At 45.2% G+C, this 15630-nt stretch overlaps 2 protein-coding genes across 5 annotated transcripts; one reads left to right on the forward strand and one right to left on the reverse strand.

Annotated features, from left to right (window-relative positions):
• Positions 1–6060: 6060 nt before the first annotated feature.
• Positions 6061–12475, reverse strand: OSGEP (O-sialoglycoprotein endopeptidase). Of its 2 annotated transcripts, none has more exons than XM_032856950.1 (11): positions 11959–12475; positions 10404–10523; positions 10044–10219; positions 8163–8258; positions 7977–8026; positions 7754–7832; positions 7115–7180; positions 6916–7006; positions 6629–6704; positions 6432–6530; positions 6061–6272 (listed from the first exon to the last, which is right to left on the reverse strand). In XM_032856950.1, exons 1-11 carry the CDS (start codon positions 12071–12073, stop codon positions 6233–6235), a joined length of 1008 nt encoding a protein of 335 aa, XP_032712841.1. In that variant the 5' UTR covers positions 12074–12475; the 3' UTR covers positions 6061–6232. The 2 variants fall into 2 exon arrangements, with proteins under 2 accessions (XP_032712841.1, XP_032712842.1); XM_032856951.1 differs by having other exon boundaries at positions 11982–12474.
• Positions 12476–12603: 128 nt separating this feature from the next.
• On the forward strand, positions 12604–15534 carry APEX1 (apurinic/apyrimidinic endodeoxyribonuclease 1). 3 transcript variants are annotated; one of them, XM_032856953.1, is made up of 5 exons: positions 12604–12711; positions 13019–13144; positions 13346–13530; positions 14341–14533; positions 14868–15534. In XM_032856953.1, the coding sequence occupies exons 2-5, from the start codon at positions 13087–13089 to the stop codon at positions 15383–15385; spliced, it is 954 nt and encodes a 317-aa protein (XP_032712844.1). In that variant the 5' UTR covers positions 12604–12711; positions 13019–13086; the 3' UTR covers positions 15386–15534. The 3 variants fall into 3 exon arrangements, with proteins under 3 accessions (XP_032712844.1, XP_032712845.1, XP_032712846.1); XM_032856954.1 differs by having other exon boundaries at positions 12617–12680; XM_032856955.1 differs by lacking the exon at positions 12604–12711 and adding an exon at positions 12734–12869.
• The last annotated feature ends 96 nt before the right edge of the window (positions 15535–15630 follow it).

Raw genomic sequence — 15630 nt, forward strand, 5'->3', positions numbered from 1 at the left:
AGGATGCCGACCTCATAGTCATGAGTTTGGCGAAATTCCAAACCACAGAGCGAAGACCCTAGGAGTAGAGCTAGTCTCAAGGCTAGGTGAGCTGAGTACAGGTTCCCTTTCTCACACTGCCTTCTGTAACAGGAGCCTACCTCTGATCCTTTAGTCAGCTTGCCCTGGGGCTCCATATATGACTCAGCTGGATGCTGTCCAGGGGCCTGACAATCCCCAAGTGTCTTCACTCGTGGAAATCAGCAGCACACACTGACCCTGTACTGCCAATAGGAGACTCGGGAGAGACTGAGCTAGGAGAAGTCCACAATTTGAGACTCAAGGAGCCATGATTTTAGTCTCTCGGTTTTACAAACTGTGAGGCTATCTTGAGAAGCCTCAGCCAAGAGCCCAAGCTTCCTAAAGAAGTCTCCTACTAAGCAGAACCAGCTGGGTCTATAGGGCTAAAAAAGATCCCCCCCCCCCGCAAGATCCATTCCATCCCACAATATTAATAAAAACTTGCAATACCCGAGGCTAATACAAAATAATATGCTTGATTCCCATTTACCAAATTAACTCCCCAAGCCTAGAGAGGCAGAGATCATTCTTGTTCTCAAATATATTCATGGAAAGGAATTTACCTTTCTACCTGTATCCTAAACACTCGGTCTTCTACCCCAAAATTTCTGATTATAAATGTCCATGTCTCAGTGTATTTTCAACCCATTTATGGGTCGCTCCTTGTCAATGAAAAAAGTTTTTATCAGCACTTTCTACTTAGTACATAACCAGAAACTTAACTCTTTTCCCAAGTGCATATAATCCCAATTTGTTTTATCTTTTGACCCAAGTCTTACTTGATAGTCTTTGATTATCTCTGGTTTACCTCCACAGCGACTTATTCATTCAGTAAATGCTAACTGAATGTCCACCCTATTCTAAGTACTGGGAGATTACATGGCAATGAATAAAACAAGATAAAAATCCCTTCATCTCATGAAGTTCCTACTCTAACGGGAGGAGTCAAACAACAAACACAAATGAAACTATTAGATTAGGAGTGCCTAGGAGGCTCAGTGGGTTAAGCTTCTGCCTTACGCTCAGGTCATGGTCTCAGGGTCCTGGGATTGAGCCCCGCATCCGACTCTTTGCTCAGCGGAGAGCCTGCTTCCCTCTCTCTCTCTGCCTGCCTCTCTGCCTACTTGTGATGTCTGTAAAATAAATAAAATCTTTAAAAAAACCTATTAGATTAGAAGGTGATAAATGCTATCAAGAGAAATAAAACAGGAAGGGGGCTAAAAAGTGCTGGAGGAGTATAATTTTAAGTAGGATTGTCAGAAAGTCCTCACTAAAGAAAGAAAAAAATTAGAGCAAAGACTTAAAGATTATGAGACTAATGGAACAAGCTCTAACTGAGGAAGAGTTCTCGAGCAGAGGGAGCAACAAGAATGAAGACCCTGAGGGCACGTGCACCTGAACGTTTATAGCAGCAATGTTCACAATAGCCAAACTATGGAAAAAACCTAGATGTCCATCAACAGATGAATGGATAAAGATGTGATATATATACACAATGGAATACTACGCAGCCATCAGAAGAAATGAAATCTTACCATTTGCAACAACGTGGATGAATGAGAGGGTATTATGTTGAGCGAAATAAGTCAGTCAGAGAAAGACAATTATCTTTTTTTTAAACAACTTTTTTAAAAAATATTTTATTTATTTATTTGATAGACAGAAATCACAAGTAGGCAGAGAGGCAGGCAGAGAGAGGAGGAAGCAGGTTCCCTGTTGAGCAGACAGCCCAATTCAGGGCTGGATCCCAGGACCCTGGGATCATGACCTGAGCCAAAGGCAGAGGCTTTAACCCACTGAGCCACCCAGGTGCCCCAAGAAAGACAATTATCTTATGATCTCCCTGATATGAGGAATTTGAGAGGCAAAGTGCAGGGTTTGGGGGTAGAGAAGGAAAAAATGAAACAAGATGGGATCAGGAGGGAGACAAACCATAAGAGACTCACAAAACAAACTGAGGGTTGCCGGGGCTTTGGGGAGGGTGGTATGGAGAGGGTGGTTGGGTGATGGATATTGGGGAGGGTATGTGCTATGATGAGTGCTGTGAAATGTGTAAGCCTGACGATTCACAGACCTGTACCCCTGGGGCAAATAATACACTATATGTTAATTAAAAAAAAAAAAAAGAATGAAGACCCTTGAGGGGCTGGCAGATCTTCAGTGCTTAAGGAAAAACAAAAAGGCCACTATTGCTGGAACAGAATGAACAAGGTGAATAGCAGGAAATGAGGTCTAAGTAGTAAATGGGGAGATGCAGGGCATATCACGGAAGGTGTCACAGACCTTTGAAAGACTCTAGCTTTTACTGCAATACAGGAAGACACAGAGGGTTTTGAGCAGCAGAGTAACATAATCTGGCTTTTATGATAATACCATTCACTGTGGCTGCTGTGTTGAAAATGGAGTTTAAGTGGACAGTGGTAGAAGCAGATACTCCAGCTACTGCCATATCGGAGACAGAGAATTCTGGCTTGGTCTAGGGTGGGAGCAATGGAAGTAAGAAGAAACAGGATTCTGGATATATTCTGAAGGTAAAGTCAGTGTGATTTGATGAATTGGAGGAGATGAAAAACAGGTGCCAAATAACACCAGGGCACTTTGACATGAACTAGAAGGATGGGGTTGTCAAAGTCAGCAGCATAAAGATGGGGAGGAAAAAAGTTCAGTTTTGTGTATGTTAAATTTGAGATATCCAAGTTGAAATTCCAATTGGTAGCTAAATATTCAGAACAGAAGTTCAGGCTGGGGCTAAAAAATTGGGAGTCACCCACATTGAAATGGTTTTAATGTAAAAAAGACTGGACAAAATCAGTGAAGGTATGTGTGTATAGAAGCAGTCCAAGGACTGAACCCTAGAGTTACTAGCTTGTGAAAATGAGGAGAAACCATCAAAGGAGAAACAAAGAGCAGTCAGTAAGCTAGGAGGCAAACCAGAGAATGTGTCCTAAAGCCAAGTAAATGTTTCAAAGAGGGAGTGTCAAAAGCTGCTGATAGCCTACATGGGATGAAGCTGAATATGCCATTAAAGTTACCTAGGTGAAGTCACTGGTGACCATCATAAGAACAGCCATCGGTGGGGACGCCTGGGTGGCTCAGGTCATGATCTCTGGTTCCTGGGATCAAGCCCCTGCTCAGCAAGGAGTTTGCTTCTCCTTCTCCCTCTGCCCCTCCCCCTACTCAAGTACACACGTGTGTGCTCGCGCTCCCTCTCTCTCCCCGTCCCTCACAAATAAATACAATCTTATAAAAAAACAAAAACAAAAAGACAGCCTTGGTGGAGCGGACTTCTTCATAGGGAGTTGGTTGTGAGGAACTGGAAACAACTCTTTTTAAGATGTTTTGCTATAAAATGGAGCAGAAAAATGGGAAGCAACTGAAAGGGGAAAATGGGTGCAAGAGGCAATCATGTGTTTTCAGATGAGGAAAATGAAAGCACAGCTGTGTGCGGAGAGGAAGATCTAGGAAAGAAAGGGAAATATGGCCTCTACAGAAAAAGAGAAACAACTGAGAGATGTCCTGAAAGGCTAGAGGATGGGATGGGCCATCAAAGTAGTTGGACAGGAGCATGGACAGTTCGTTTCAGCATGGATTCTCAATGACGTTTTAGCCTAGGGAATTCTTTGTGTGAGGAGCTGTTCTGTACATTGCAGGGTATTTTGCAGCATGCCTGGTCTCTACCCAGTAGCCCTGTCTCCCAGTTGTGAAAACTAATGTCCTCTGGGGAGCAAAATCAATCCCAACTGAGTATATAGTAACAAGTATTTTTTTTTTAAGATTTTATTTATTTGACAGACAGAGATCACAAGTAGGCAGAGGCAGGCAGAGAAAGAGAGGAGAAGCAGGCTCACTGCCAAGCAGGGAGCCTGATGTGGGGCTCGATCCCAGGGCCCTGGGATCATGACTTTAGCCGAAGGCAGAGGCTTAACCCACTGAACCACCCACGCGCCCCTAGAGTAACAGGTATTAACAGTATACTGTTAATACAGGAACAGAAGGGAAAGCAGAGTACATTGGAATAAATACTGGAAGGTGGTTGGATGTAGTGGTGGGAACTCATGAATGTTCTGATTGTTTCAATCTTCTCACTAAAATAGGAGCCAAAGAGTGAAAATCAGGGGAGACACAGATTTGAGGGGCCAGAAGGTATAAAATGGTTACTGGAAAGAAGGCAAGTGAAAGGACTAGGGTATACTGTGAGGTGGCCTAAGTTTTGGGATGATGCAGTTAAAGCAAGACGAGTTAGCCTGGCTGTTTTTCGCTAGCCCTTTCAGCTGAGTGGCTCTAGGAATCAAGTATGTGAAGAGTTGAAGTGTGACAAAAGCAAGAAGGGCAAGAGAGGTGAGGCATTTGTAATGAAGTGCTCATAACTGGAGTTCAGCAAGAGGGGAATGAAGACACGTAGGGGATGAGGTCAGTGGAAAGGAAAATCAAAAGATTGCAGGGCCTGGTAAAGAGATGAATTGTTAGACTCAGTGCACTAAAGGAAATGAGCTGGCAAGACAGGAGGGATGTCTGAGATTGAGATATGGTGGGGCTATAGGTCTAGACTAGAACTAAGGGAATGAGTGGTTACAGGAGGGGCAGGGGGACAAGATCACGGGAGCAGCACAGAGCTGAGACCAGAGCATTAGAAGGATGATCCACACAGGTACTGAAATCGAGATGTGGGTTTTTTGTTTTTTTTTTTTTTTTAAGATTTTATGTATTTATTTGAGAGAGAGGGAGAGCACGAGTGATGGGGAGGGACAGAAGAAGAGGGAGAAGCAGACTTCCCGCAGAGCAAAGAGCCCAGCTCGGGACTCCATCCTAGGACCCTGGGATCATAACCTGAGCTGAAGGCACATGCTTAACCAACTGAGCCACCCAGGCACACCTAAAATCAAGATTTAACAGGAGCAGCTGTGGCATAGTCTAGTCTAATAAATGGCATGTGTTTCAAAGCTAAGGTGTGGTAGGGATAAGAAGGAACAGACAGCACAGAATGAGGAAAAATGAGGACACCCCCACCCCCACCTCCAGGGCGTGGTACAAAGGATGTGGGGGAGAGAAAACAGCACCACTAGAGGCGGTAGGAGAAGCAGAGTCCTCAGGAGAAACCGGGGCTCTGAGCAGGAATGTAAAGAGAACATTCAGAAGAGAGCTTGAGGATATAGGCAATTTCACGAATAACCAGCTATTAGTTCCAAAGAGCACAAAAGAATTTCAGGAGAAACAAAAAAAGGCGTGGAGAGTAATGGTTATTAGAGTGCAGAGCTGAAGGTGCCTTGGTAGTTTGGTACTTCTCATGGTGACTAACAAACAAGATAAAGCCCACGATGACATTAGTTCTGGCAGCTGGGGCAGGGAGGGAGGGATCCAGGGCACCCCTACAGGCCTGCCCCTGGAAGTGTGTGGAGTATGTAGAAGTAAGTGCACGGAGGAGAAACAGTTTTGCTCTTTAGTTACAAATTAGTACAAAATGAGACCTGGCTCCCGGGTATTTGGAGGCAAGTCCTGAGAACCTACTTCAAAGAATTCAAACGAGATGACAAACACAAAGCAGTCGGCATGAAGCAAGACACTAAAATAGTATTAGTAATGATAATAATATTATTAAGAGGATGTTAGAAGAGCACCTAAGATGGCCCCTCCAGGGCGCCTGGGTGGCTCAGTGGGTTAAGCCTCTGCCTTCAGCTCAGGTCATGGTCTCAGGATCCTGGGGTCGAGGCCTGCATCGGGCTCTCTGCTCAGTAGGGAGCCTGTTTCCTCCTCTCTCTCTGCCTACCTCTCTGCTGACTTGTGATCTCTCTCTGTCAAATAAATAAATGAAATCTTTAAAAAAATAAAAATTGTAAAAAAAAAAAAAAAAAAAAAGATGGCCCCTCCATCTTAACTTCAAAGCAGCAGCCCTGAACAGTCGGCCAAGGCTCTGCTCTGACCCTTACCTCCTTACCCACTCACCCCACCAACAAGAATTTATCCAGTGCCAACCCTGCATCATTCTTGATTAACACAAGCCAATTACCAACATACAAAACCAAAAACAGTTTATTGCTGAGTCAACCTGAGGTTCAAACGATGGGAGACAGGAGTCCATAGCCTTGCCAGGACACTCAGGTCAGGACAGAGATTAAGGCCCAAGTTCCCGTAAGCTCCACTGAGGGCACTACCTACTCTGATCCTGTTAACCTTGTTAGTCCCTCCAAGTCACTTCTACTTCATCTGTCCGATACCTGTGGAAAAAAAAAAAAAAAAAACACAGAAAACCTGGTGGACAGCTATCCCTTAGAAGCCTCCAATCCCTCTACCCTCATGATTCTAGACCCTCTTCCCTGCTGATTTTTGCCTACCTCCCATATAATCTTATCTACCTCCTCCAGGAGGATACACACCTCTGTGTGATCCCAGAATCACTAAGGGGGGTCCTGTGTCCTGCCCGAAACATCTCCCAGCCAGCCTGGGCAATCATGGCTCCATTGTCAATGCAGAATCTAGGAAGAAAAAAGATAAGAAATTTGGGATTCAAGGGTGAAGAATCATAGTAATTGGAGGAAAAAAGAAAAAATCAAGAAAGGGAAAGGGCCTTTACCTCTCATCTGTGGCAAAAAGCCGGGCTCCACGTTCCTGGCACATTGTCTCCATCATTTCCTGTAGCCTCAAATTACCTGTGAGGAGGTAGGGGGTAGGCAGCCCTTTCTGCATGGTCCAGCTGTACACCTCATGTGTGTTTACTTACAATTATGAAGTAGGAGTTTGGGAGCAAGCTAGGAAGCAGAAACTTCTAATTTTCCCAAACCCTTAAGAGATTTAGACTAGCAGGAAGAAGACACTAATGTCCAAGAACAGGAAAGAAGTGCACAGTTCAATGATACATACACCCCACACCTCCCACGATGAGGGCCTCCTGGGAGCCACAATGTGCCATGGCTCGCTCTGTGATCTCTACCAGCATTGCAAACACGGTTTCCTGTGGGGGACAGATAAAGTGAAAACAACAGAGGGGATCCCGGTTCTGTTCTACTACGTAAAAGTTCCTCCAGACCCAACTTTCTCTCCCGGCATTTTATCCCATTACCTGCAGAGAGAAACATAAATCCTCAGGAGTACACTCGCCTGTGGCCAGCATCCGCTGGGCTACGTCCTATAATTAAAGAAGAAAATAAATAAATAAATAAATGAAGTATGGTTTGGGGATGACATGAGAGCAAAAATTAGTGCGCCTGGAGGATCACTGTGTCTCACTACAATTACACTTACCAGCATGTCTACACTGCACTTTGCCTTTCACTGGCACTGAGCTATGGAATGGGCAGCATTTATTTGGGATTCAATAATCACAAATGTCTGCCCTGGCACCCCCAACCCTCCCAACCCCTTACTTGGCTCAACTTTCTCCCTAATGCTTATCATTATCTGATCCTTTTTATTGTGTTATTATCTTCCGCCCCCACTTGTTTCTTTGTCACTACCACCCCCCCAATAGAATGTAAGTGCCAAGTAGAAAGAGATTTTTATTTTGCTCTATGCTGTACTGCTATTGCCTGGAACAGTGCCTGGCACACAGATGTTTAATAAATATTTGCTTAATGAATTTAGTCAGCATCATTAATACAGATCGGAACTACACTACAGACAGGAAATACAATGGTGAGCAAAACAGATACGCCTCATTAAAAAGCATGGCAGTGCTCTCTCCTCACCTGTCCACACTCACCTCAATGAAAGACAGTATCCCTGAGAATGAAACGTCCATCCCCTTCACAGTATATGGCAGCTCAACTAGCTTCTTGCCTCTGTGTGGGAGTGAGTGTAGAGGCACGAAGGCTTTAGTCAGCTGGCTGCTCACCCTCCAAAGTGCTCCCAGACCTCCTTACTATATGTATAGGGAAATCCCGGAAGACCCACCAGTCAGCCTTCTCCCTCTTATGTTCCCTTACCGCTTTGCCATCTGTTCAATATTGTAGCCTGGACTCGGGTCATTGGAAATCTAGCAGAAGGTAAAAGAGGATGGAATCAGATATTCAGAAAGCATAAGAAACTAATTCACTATTTCCTACTTCCATTTCCATGGCTCCCCAGAAATTTATCCATACCTTATGTTTTCTCTAGCCCCAGTGGCTTACCTTCAGCACTCGAGCAAAACGATCCAGACAATTACCCACAGCAATATCGATGGTTTCCCCAAAGATGCGGTAACGATGTTCTGAATATGCAATCACCTAAGGGTGATGAGGATGTCCATGAAACCTCAAGTCTGTAAAGAGGAGTATTTGGCTTTGGGGAAGAACATAGCAGAGGATCAACATGGCCGCTGCAGCTTCCAATAAAAAATGGAACAAAAGAACTCACCCAAACCCTGAATAGATACTTTCTCATAGCTCTTATCTCAGAAGTTTAAATGTACCCTGAGGATTCCCAGAGCAGATTCCTAATCTACAGAAGGTACCCTAGGTCAGGGTAGAAGCAATTCTCATTTCAAATACATTTTTCTAGCTTGGAGGTTCCTAATACATCCTTTAAAGGCAGTCTTGACACTATGGATTAAACAGGCTTTCCGGCTTGGAGGCACGGAACCAGAGTCCTTCTAGACTATTCTACCAGGGCAGTGTTATTTGGAAACAACACAAGAGGCAGAGTTGAAAACCTCCAAAAATCCTATACTGGATCACACTAATAACACACCCAACTCAGCATGGCAATCAACTTATGTTCATTCTTCACATATGACCAGCTTCTACCAGAGAATATTTACCACCCACTGACACATATACTTCTGACATTCAGTGTTTCCTTAAGACCATAAGAAGTCCTTTTCCCTTTCCAGTGCTGCTAAGGATTTCCTTCTATTCTGATATAGATTGTAATCTGCTGTTAAAAGGCTGGCCACAAAAGGGAAAGGGAAAAAAAAAAATCCTGCCTTTCTACTTCTGTTGTCTACTTCTCTACCCAATCATCTTCCCTGTTTTCCCATCTTAACAGGTTTCAAGAAGGAAGAAGAGAAAACCATCACTGCCTCTCTTCAGTAACTCTTGCAAGCCTCCATTGCTACTGTGCACACCCCAAGTCCCTAATTTTGTATGCCACCCTTCAGGCCCCTGCCAGCTATATGTCCTCTACCTGTAAAAGTTCCCACTCATTTTTATAGGAATATGTGCTTCATCCTAAATAACTATGTCACAAAATAAAGTTTTAAGCCTTTCATTAGCTGGGGATGATCACTTTTTCTAAAAATAACCCTGTCAGGTGTTCCGTGGGAAAGAAAGACTGGAGTTCTCTAATCACAACAGAAAAAGGTCTTGCATGGTACTCCAAACAACTCTGGCTTCACCTATAAACTTAAAATGCCTTCTACCACTTATAAAATGTTTTTTAAATTATTTGTTTTCACACTCTTAAATTACCAACTTCTATTTACTACCAGTAACGTAAAACAAAACATGAAATTATTGTGAAAAAAACACATCACATAGTGCCCCTTAGTTTTAAATGCTAAAATACAGAGAAAAAATAAGCTTCAGATTAACAAAAGAAAGAACCCTTTCATTACTTTGAAGGCTTCAATATTTACTATTCTTTTTTTTCTAAATTGGAAATTTCTTATCTTTATAACCACATATATAAAAACCATGTAAGGGGCGTCTGGGTGTCTCAGTCACTAAAGCTTCTGCTTTCCACTCAGGTCATAATCCCGAGGTCCTTGGATCAAGCCCCGCACTGAGCTCCCTGTTCAGGCGGAAGTCGTCAGCTTCTCCCTCTCCCCTGCTCATGCTCTCTCTCCGTCTCTCTAATAAATGAGTACAATCTTTTAAATAAATGCCATCCAATATCGTGATCATCCTGCCCAAATCTGCAATAATGCAAACTTTCTTGTGGGTTTTCTAGTGCATAACATTTTAGGTTCAGATAAGCCCAGCTTTGTTCTCACAGGTGCCACACTGAGTACATGAAAGTTGCTGGCACAGTGCCTTAGAAATGACGAGGGAACGATAGAGTACTCCAAATACCTGTGTGTTTCCTCCACTGACATACAGCACAGTTGGGCTGGTGGCTCCGGTGATAAGGCGGCCCATCTCAATGTGGCCTATACAGTGGTTCACGCCCAGCAATGGCTTATTCCACAGCTGGGCCACAGTGCGGGCCACAACAGCCACAGAAACCAGTGGGGCACCCATGCCAGGGCCTAGGGGGACAGAAATGGGAGTTAGAATCCTATGGACACTGGGAAAAACAGAGCTGGGGAAAGTAAGGGATGCAAGAGGTGAGGTAGGGGTAGTGGTGGTAGGAAAGGAGAGCAGTGGGCTATTCTAACCTAGCCAGACTCCAGGTATATTCTTCATTTTTGTCAACCACTATCCCAGCTATACCTTTGGTGTAGGCAATGCAATCAATATCCTGGGAGGTTAATCCAGCCTCTGTCAGTGCCTCCTGTAGCAGGTCCAGGATAACAGCTCGGTGATGCCTAGCAGTATCACCCGGAAGGAATCCTAGGAGATGGACACAGGTCAGAGATCACAGAGTTTTTCTATAGCAAAGGCAGGGAGACTTGCCTATGGTTTTGCCATAGATTCCCTGATCCAAATTGCAATTCTCTACTATTCCTGAATAAACCCATTTTACTGGCAAAACAACTGACTGTTTTTTTGTTTTGTTTTGTTTTTAACATTTACACAGTGTAGGAAGAGTCCCTTTCACTCTCCTCAAGCATCTTGTCTTCCAGGTTTTCAGATACACTCTAGCCTGTTCAGCTAGGCATACCAGCTCTCCAGAAATTCCCTTCTTCATACCCAACTCCTACTCAGCCTTCAGGACTCAATTCAAGTGAAAGCTACTTTTCACTTCACCCTTTGGTGATCTTCTCTGTGGCCCTACAAACCCCATGCACAATCACATCTTTATACTCTACACACCACATTAGACATATAACAATTAGAGCATTATAATTATTTGTAGTTTCCCCAGTTTAACCATGAGCATCGTAAAGCACTGGCTATTTATCTTTGTAATCCTGGTGCCAAAATGCCTAAAGGAGTGACTACTAAACACAAGATATATATGTTCTAACAAGTAACCCATCACAACACCATCATTTCAGGGAGGCTTTGCAGGTATATGCAAGTCAGTTGCCTTCTCCTTTATATGCAGGAGTTTTAAGGGATGGTGGATAGAATACAATGTAAGAGGGGCGCCTGGGTGGCTTCAGGAAACTGCCTTTGGCTCAGTTCATGATCCTGGAGTCGCGGAATCGAGTCCCACATAGGGCTCCCAGCTCTGCGGGGAGTCTGTTTCTCCCTCTGACCTTCTCTCCTCTCGTGCTCTCTCTCACATAAATAAATAAAATCTTTTAAAAAAATACAACATAATAACCTAGAAATAACATTTGTTAGATGAGTTGTAATATGTTTAGTAATTTCACTTATTTCTTAAGACCCAATAATGCAGATATTATTATTTCCATTTAAAGAGTCAGGAACATAAGCCCCAAACCAAATACTGAACACGAATATTACTGTTCCTGTCTAACACCCAAGGTGGAAGTCTCTACACTCCTTCTCATTCTAGATAATTCTGATTGCATCTGTTATACTGTTCATCATACCGTAAAGTTTTGTTCTTACGTCCGACTCCATAGCGGTTCCTAATATCTACTCTTGTATCTAGCATCCAGATGACGATTAGTATATAAAAAGCACTTAATAAAAGCAAAAGAAACCCAGAAGATACAGGTCCAAGTGCCTGTGACTCTTCTAATCATCAGCCTGTCTTGTTCATACTGTCACATAATCTCAGAGATTCGGGGCAAAAACCTCTACAAGCGGACAACGCGCCCCACGCCCTACTTTGCTAGCCAGCGCTCAGACAGATGTAAGGTGCTGCCATGCCGAGGAGCGCGCGGCGAACTCTAGTCCCCCACACACGCACCTGTGCCCGGAGGCGTGACGTAAGTCCGCCGCGGATTCGCCAGCACCGCGCCATCCCGGACCACTCCCACGCCAATCTTGTTAGCGCTGCCTTCAAACCCTAGCACCGCCGGCATGGCGGAGACTGAGAGAAAACGCCGGCAGGGCTGGCTACCACAGGAGCCGCAGGGCCCTCACCAGGCCGCGCCGGGCCGCAGATTCCGAAGCGCGCAGGAAGACTCAAACGCCAGGTGCCAGGCAGAAGCGCGCACCGAGACGGGCCCCAAAGGGCTCCAAGGCTCGAACGCCCGCGCCAGCCCCACCCCCGTCGTCACGGCGACCCATCAAGGCCCCTTCAAGGACCTGTCCTCCTAACTGCCAGGGACGCTGAGCCGGCATCTGCTCCTTACATTCCTAGCCATTCCTTTACTTCTCTCCCGTGGTCCAGTCCAGACACCTCCACTGATTTTTTTCCCGCTCTTGCCCAGCACTGGGAGTCTTCGGTCGGGGTGGTAGAACGAGTCGTGCATCTGGCACACCATAAACAGCCCAAGAAGGAAAGGCTGGGGCCTTCAGTCCCTTGGAGACTTGGAGGCGGGGAGCGGGAAAGGCCGAGCCTCTCTGTCACATGGTCCCAGACGACCAGTCACACGCACTCCTCTGCCTGAGGCGGTGCTCCTCGGGTCACGTGACCATTCCCCTTACCCACGTGGGGGCAGAGCGTGCAAGGCTCTTTGTGCTCGGGTAAGGAGGAGCCAGGCTGGGATCGGAGCAGGTCAGATACTGGGTTGCTCTTGTTTGCGCAGCAGAGGGGCTTCCCGGACGTCTGATCCGCAAGCCTAAATCAAAACCCTGAATTAAGGCCCTCGATTGGCCGGAGGGCGGATCTCACGAGGACTGCACAAGGCACCCTGAAATGATCTAGTCTTGTGGGTGAGGGGCTGAAGGGCCTGTGGTGCATGGAGGCGGGGAAAGGATTCAGAGATAATGTGGTTTGAGAGGCGGTACCTAGTGCGGGGGCGTCCGAGGGAGGAGTCTTTTCCCAAGCCTTAGCTGACTTCACGACCTCTTCCTGTCTGCAGGGAACACGGTAAAGATACTGCTTCGGGGGGCGACGTGGTACTGGTTCAGAAAGGCTTTCGTTACAGTGATGCCGAAGCGTGGGAAAAAGGGAGCCGTGGTCGAAGACGGGGAAGAACCCAAGATTGGTAAGAAAACGAAATGAGCCCCTATCCCTAGAGGCTGCCGTGGGGGTTTCAGATTCCTTCAGTAAACGGGAAGTGGGAACGTACTCAGTGTGTTCTTGCAGATTGTAAAGAAGTCGTAACAACTCTCAGTGGGTCTATAGTAAAGCGGATCAAAGTTGCTTTTTGTCAACTTTTTATCATTGTGTATTACTTATTTTGTAGAGCCAGAAGCCAAGAAGAGTAAGGCGGGAGCAAAGAAAAACGAAAAAGAGGCAGGAGAGGGGCCAGTCTTGTATGAGGACCCCCCAGATCAGAAAACCTCGCCCAATGGTAAATCCGCCACCCTCAAGATCTGCTCCTGGAATGTGGATGGGCTTCGAGCCTGGATTAAGAAGAAAGGTTTAGATGTGAGTGGAATTTAGGGAGGGGGAAGGGACATTCTTTCGTATTGAACGATCTTGGGATTTAATCACCTTAACATTTGAAACATCCCAACGTGTGGGTTTTATTTTCCCTTTGTGTGTAGATTTTTTTTGGTGAAAGTTAAAAGGAGGAGCTTCACCAAGTTATGGAACTACTGTATTTCTGAGAAATGTCCAGTTTTTCAACTCCATTTCTATTGTTTTAATTAATGGCTTCAACTCTTTGCCATGCACCTTATTTTTGGACTTGCTCCATTTCATCTCCAGTAGGTCTTCCACTTAAATTACGGTTTAGGAGTGCCTCGCTGGCTCATTTGGGGCGTCGTGAGTTGGAGCCCCACCTGTGGCCTGGAGTTTAAATTTTAAAAATACCGCTTAAAAATCTTAACGTGGCTATCCATTGCCTATGAAAGAAATACCGTCTCTTCAGCATTGCATGTAATACTCATTTTTCCTGTTAGTTGCCAGTTACAGAATTTAGCTGTTACGCTTACTAGACTTTTTCTTTAAATATTTTATTAGAGTGAGTGCACAAAGGGTGGGGAGGGGCAAATGGAGAGGGAGAAGCAGACGCCCCACTGAGCAAGGAGCCCAACCCTGGGCTCATCCCAGGACCCTGAAATCATGACCTGAGCTTAAGGTGGATGTTTAACTGAGCCACCTAGGTGCCACGTGCTTATTAGACTCATAAGCATAGTGATTGTGTCTAAGCAGTGTAGTTCTAGTACTTGGCACAGAGTCTTCAGTGAATGTCTGAATTGATAGTACTTTTTCTACTTTTCATTTCACTCACAGTGGGTAAAGGAAGAAGCCCCAGATATCCTCTGCCTCCAAGAGACCAAATGTTCAGAGAATAAACTACCAGTTGAACTTCAAGAGTTACCTGGACTATCCCATCAGTACTGGTCAGCTCCTTCAGACAAGGAGGGGTACAGTGGTGTGGGCCTGCTTTCCCGCCAATGCCCCCTGAAAGTCTCCTATGGCATTGGTGAGACCCTGTTCATTTCTAATCCCTGAACTCTTCCAATCCAACGGCTAATACCCTACTCCAGCCCCTAATGTGAATTATTTTCTTTGCTTTTCCTTTTCTTACACTTTTTTTTTTTAAGATTTTGTTTATTTGACCACAATAGAGGGAACACAGGCAGGGGGAGTGAGAGAGGGAGAAGCAGGCTTCCTGCTGAGCAGGGAGCCCAACATGGGGCTCAATCCCAGGATGCTGAGATCATGACCTGAGCTGAAAGCGGATGCTTAACAACTAAGCTAACCAGAGGCCCCTTCTTACACTTTTTTATGCTGATTTTGTTTCATCATTTCTGTAGGTGAAGAGGAACATGATCAGGAAGGCCGAGTGATCGTGGCTGAATTTGATGCATTTGTGCTGGTAACAGCCTATGTACCTAATGCAGGCCGAGGTCTGGTACGCTTGGAGTACCGGCAGCGCTGGGATGAAGCCTTTCGCAAATTCCTGAAGGGTTTGGCTTCCCGCAAGCCCCTTGTGCTATGTGGGGACCTCAATGTGGCTCATGAAGAAATCGACCTTCGCAACCCCAAGGGAAACAAAAAGAATGCTGGCTTCACTCCACAAGAGCGTCAAGGCTTTGGGGAATTACTACAGGCCGTGCCACTGGCTGACAGTTTCCGGCACCTCTACCCCAACACGGCCTATGCCTATACCTTTTGGACCTATATGATGAACGCTCGATCCAAAAATGTCGGTTGGCGCCTTGATTACTTTTTGTTGTCTCACTCTCTGTTACCTGCATTGTGTGACAGCAAGATCCGTTCCAAGGCCTTGGGTAGTGACCACTGTCCTATCACCCTATACTTAGCACTGTGACACCATCCCTAAGTTACTTTAAAACTGGGAAATAAGCCCCCCAATTTAGCTTTAAAACTTAACCTCCCCAAAACATCTTTAAAAACTGCTCTCTAGAAATAAGTGCACTGTATTTCCCTTCTAACAATACAAATCTTTCAACCAGCCTACTACTGATACTTTTCTTTACCCCCCCCTTTTTTTTTACATTAAAAAAAGCTACTGATGACTTCCTTTGAACTGTCCACATGAAAATAAAGAGCCAT

The sequence above is a fragment of the Lontra canadensis genome, unplaced genomic scaffold, assembly GCF_010015895.1.
Source record: "Lontra canadensis isolate GAN:19392208 unplaced genomic scaffold, GSC_riverotter_1.0 scaffold12, whole genome shotgun sequence".
Lineage (NCBI taxonomy): Eukaryota > Metazoa > Chordata > Mammalia > Carnivora > Mustelidae > Lontra > Lontra canadensis.

Bases quoted from the DNA above. Each gene is read 5' to 3' on its own strand.
- OSGEP (XM_032856950.1), bottom strand. From the start codon at position 12,073: ATGCCGGCGGTGCTAGGGTTTGAAGGCAGCGCTAACAAGATTGGCGTG. The intron at 7,181-7,753 runs GTGAGTGTGGAC...CTTTAATTATAG, and splicing joins GGATACTGTCTTTCATTGAG to GACGTAGCCCAGCGGATGCT. The intron at 6,531-6,628 runs GTAAAGGCCCTT...TTTTCTTCCTAG, and splicing joins CTTTTTGCCACAGATGAGAG to ATTCTGCATTGACAATGGAG.
- APEX1 (XM_032856953.1), top strand. From the start codon at position 13,087: ATGCCGAAGCGTGGGAAAAAGGGAGCCGTGGTCGAAGACGGGGAAGAA. The intron at 13,145-13,345 runs GTAAGAAAACGA...CTTATTTTGTAG, and splicing joins CGGGGAAGAACCCAAGATTG to AGCCAGAAGCCAAGAAGAGT. The intron at 14,534-14,867 runs GTGAGACCCTGT...TCATTTCTGTAG, and splicing joins GAAAGTCTCCTATGGCATTG to GTGAAGAGGAACATGATCAG.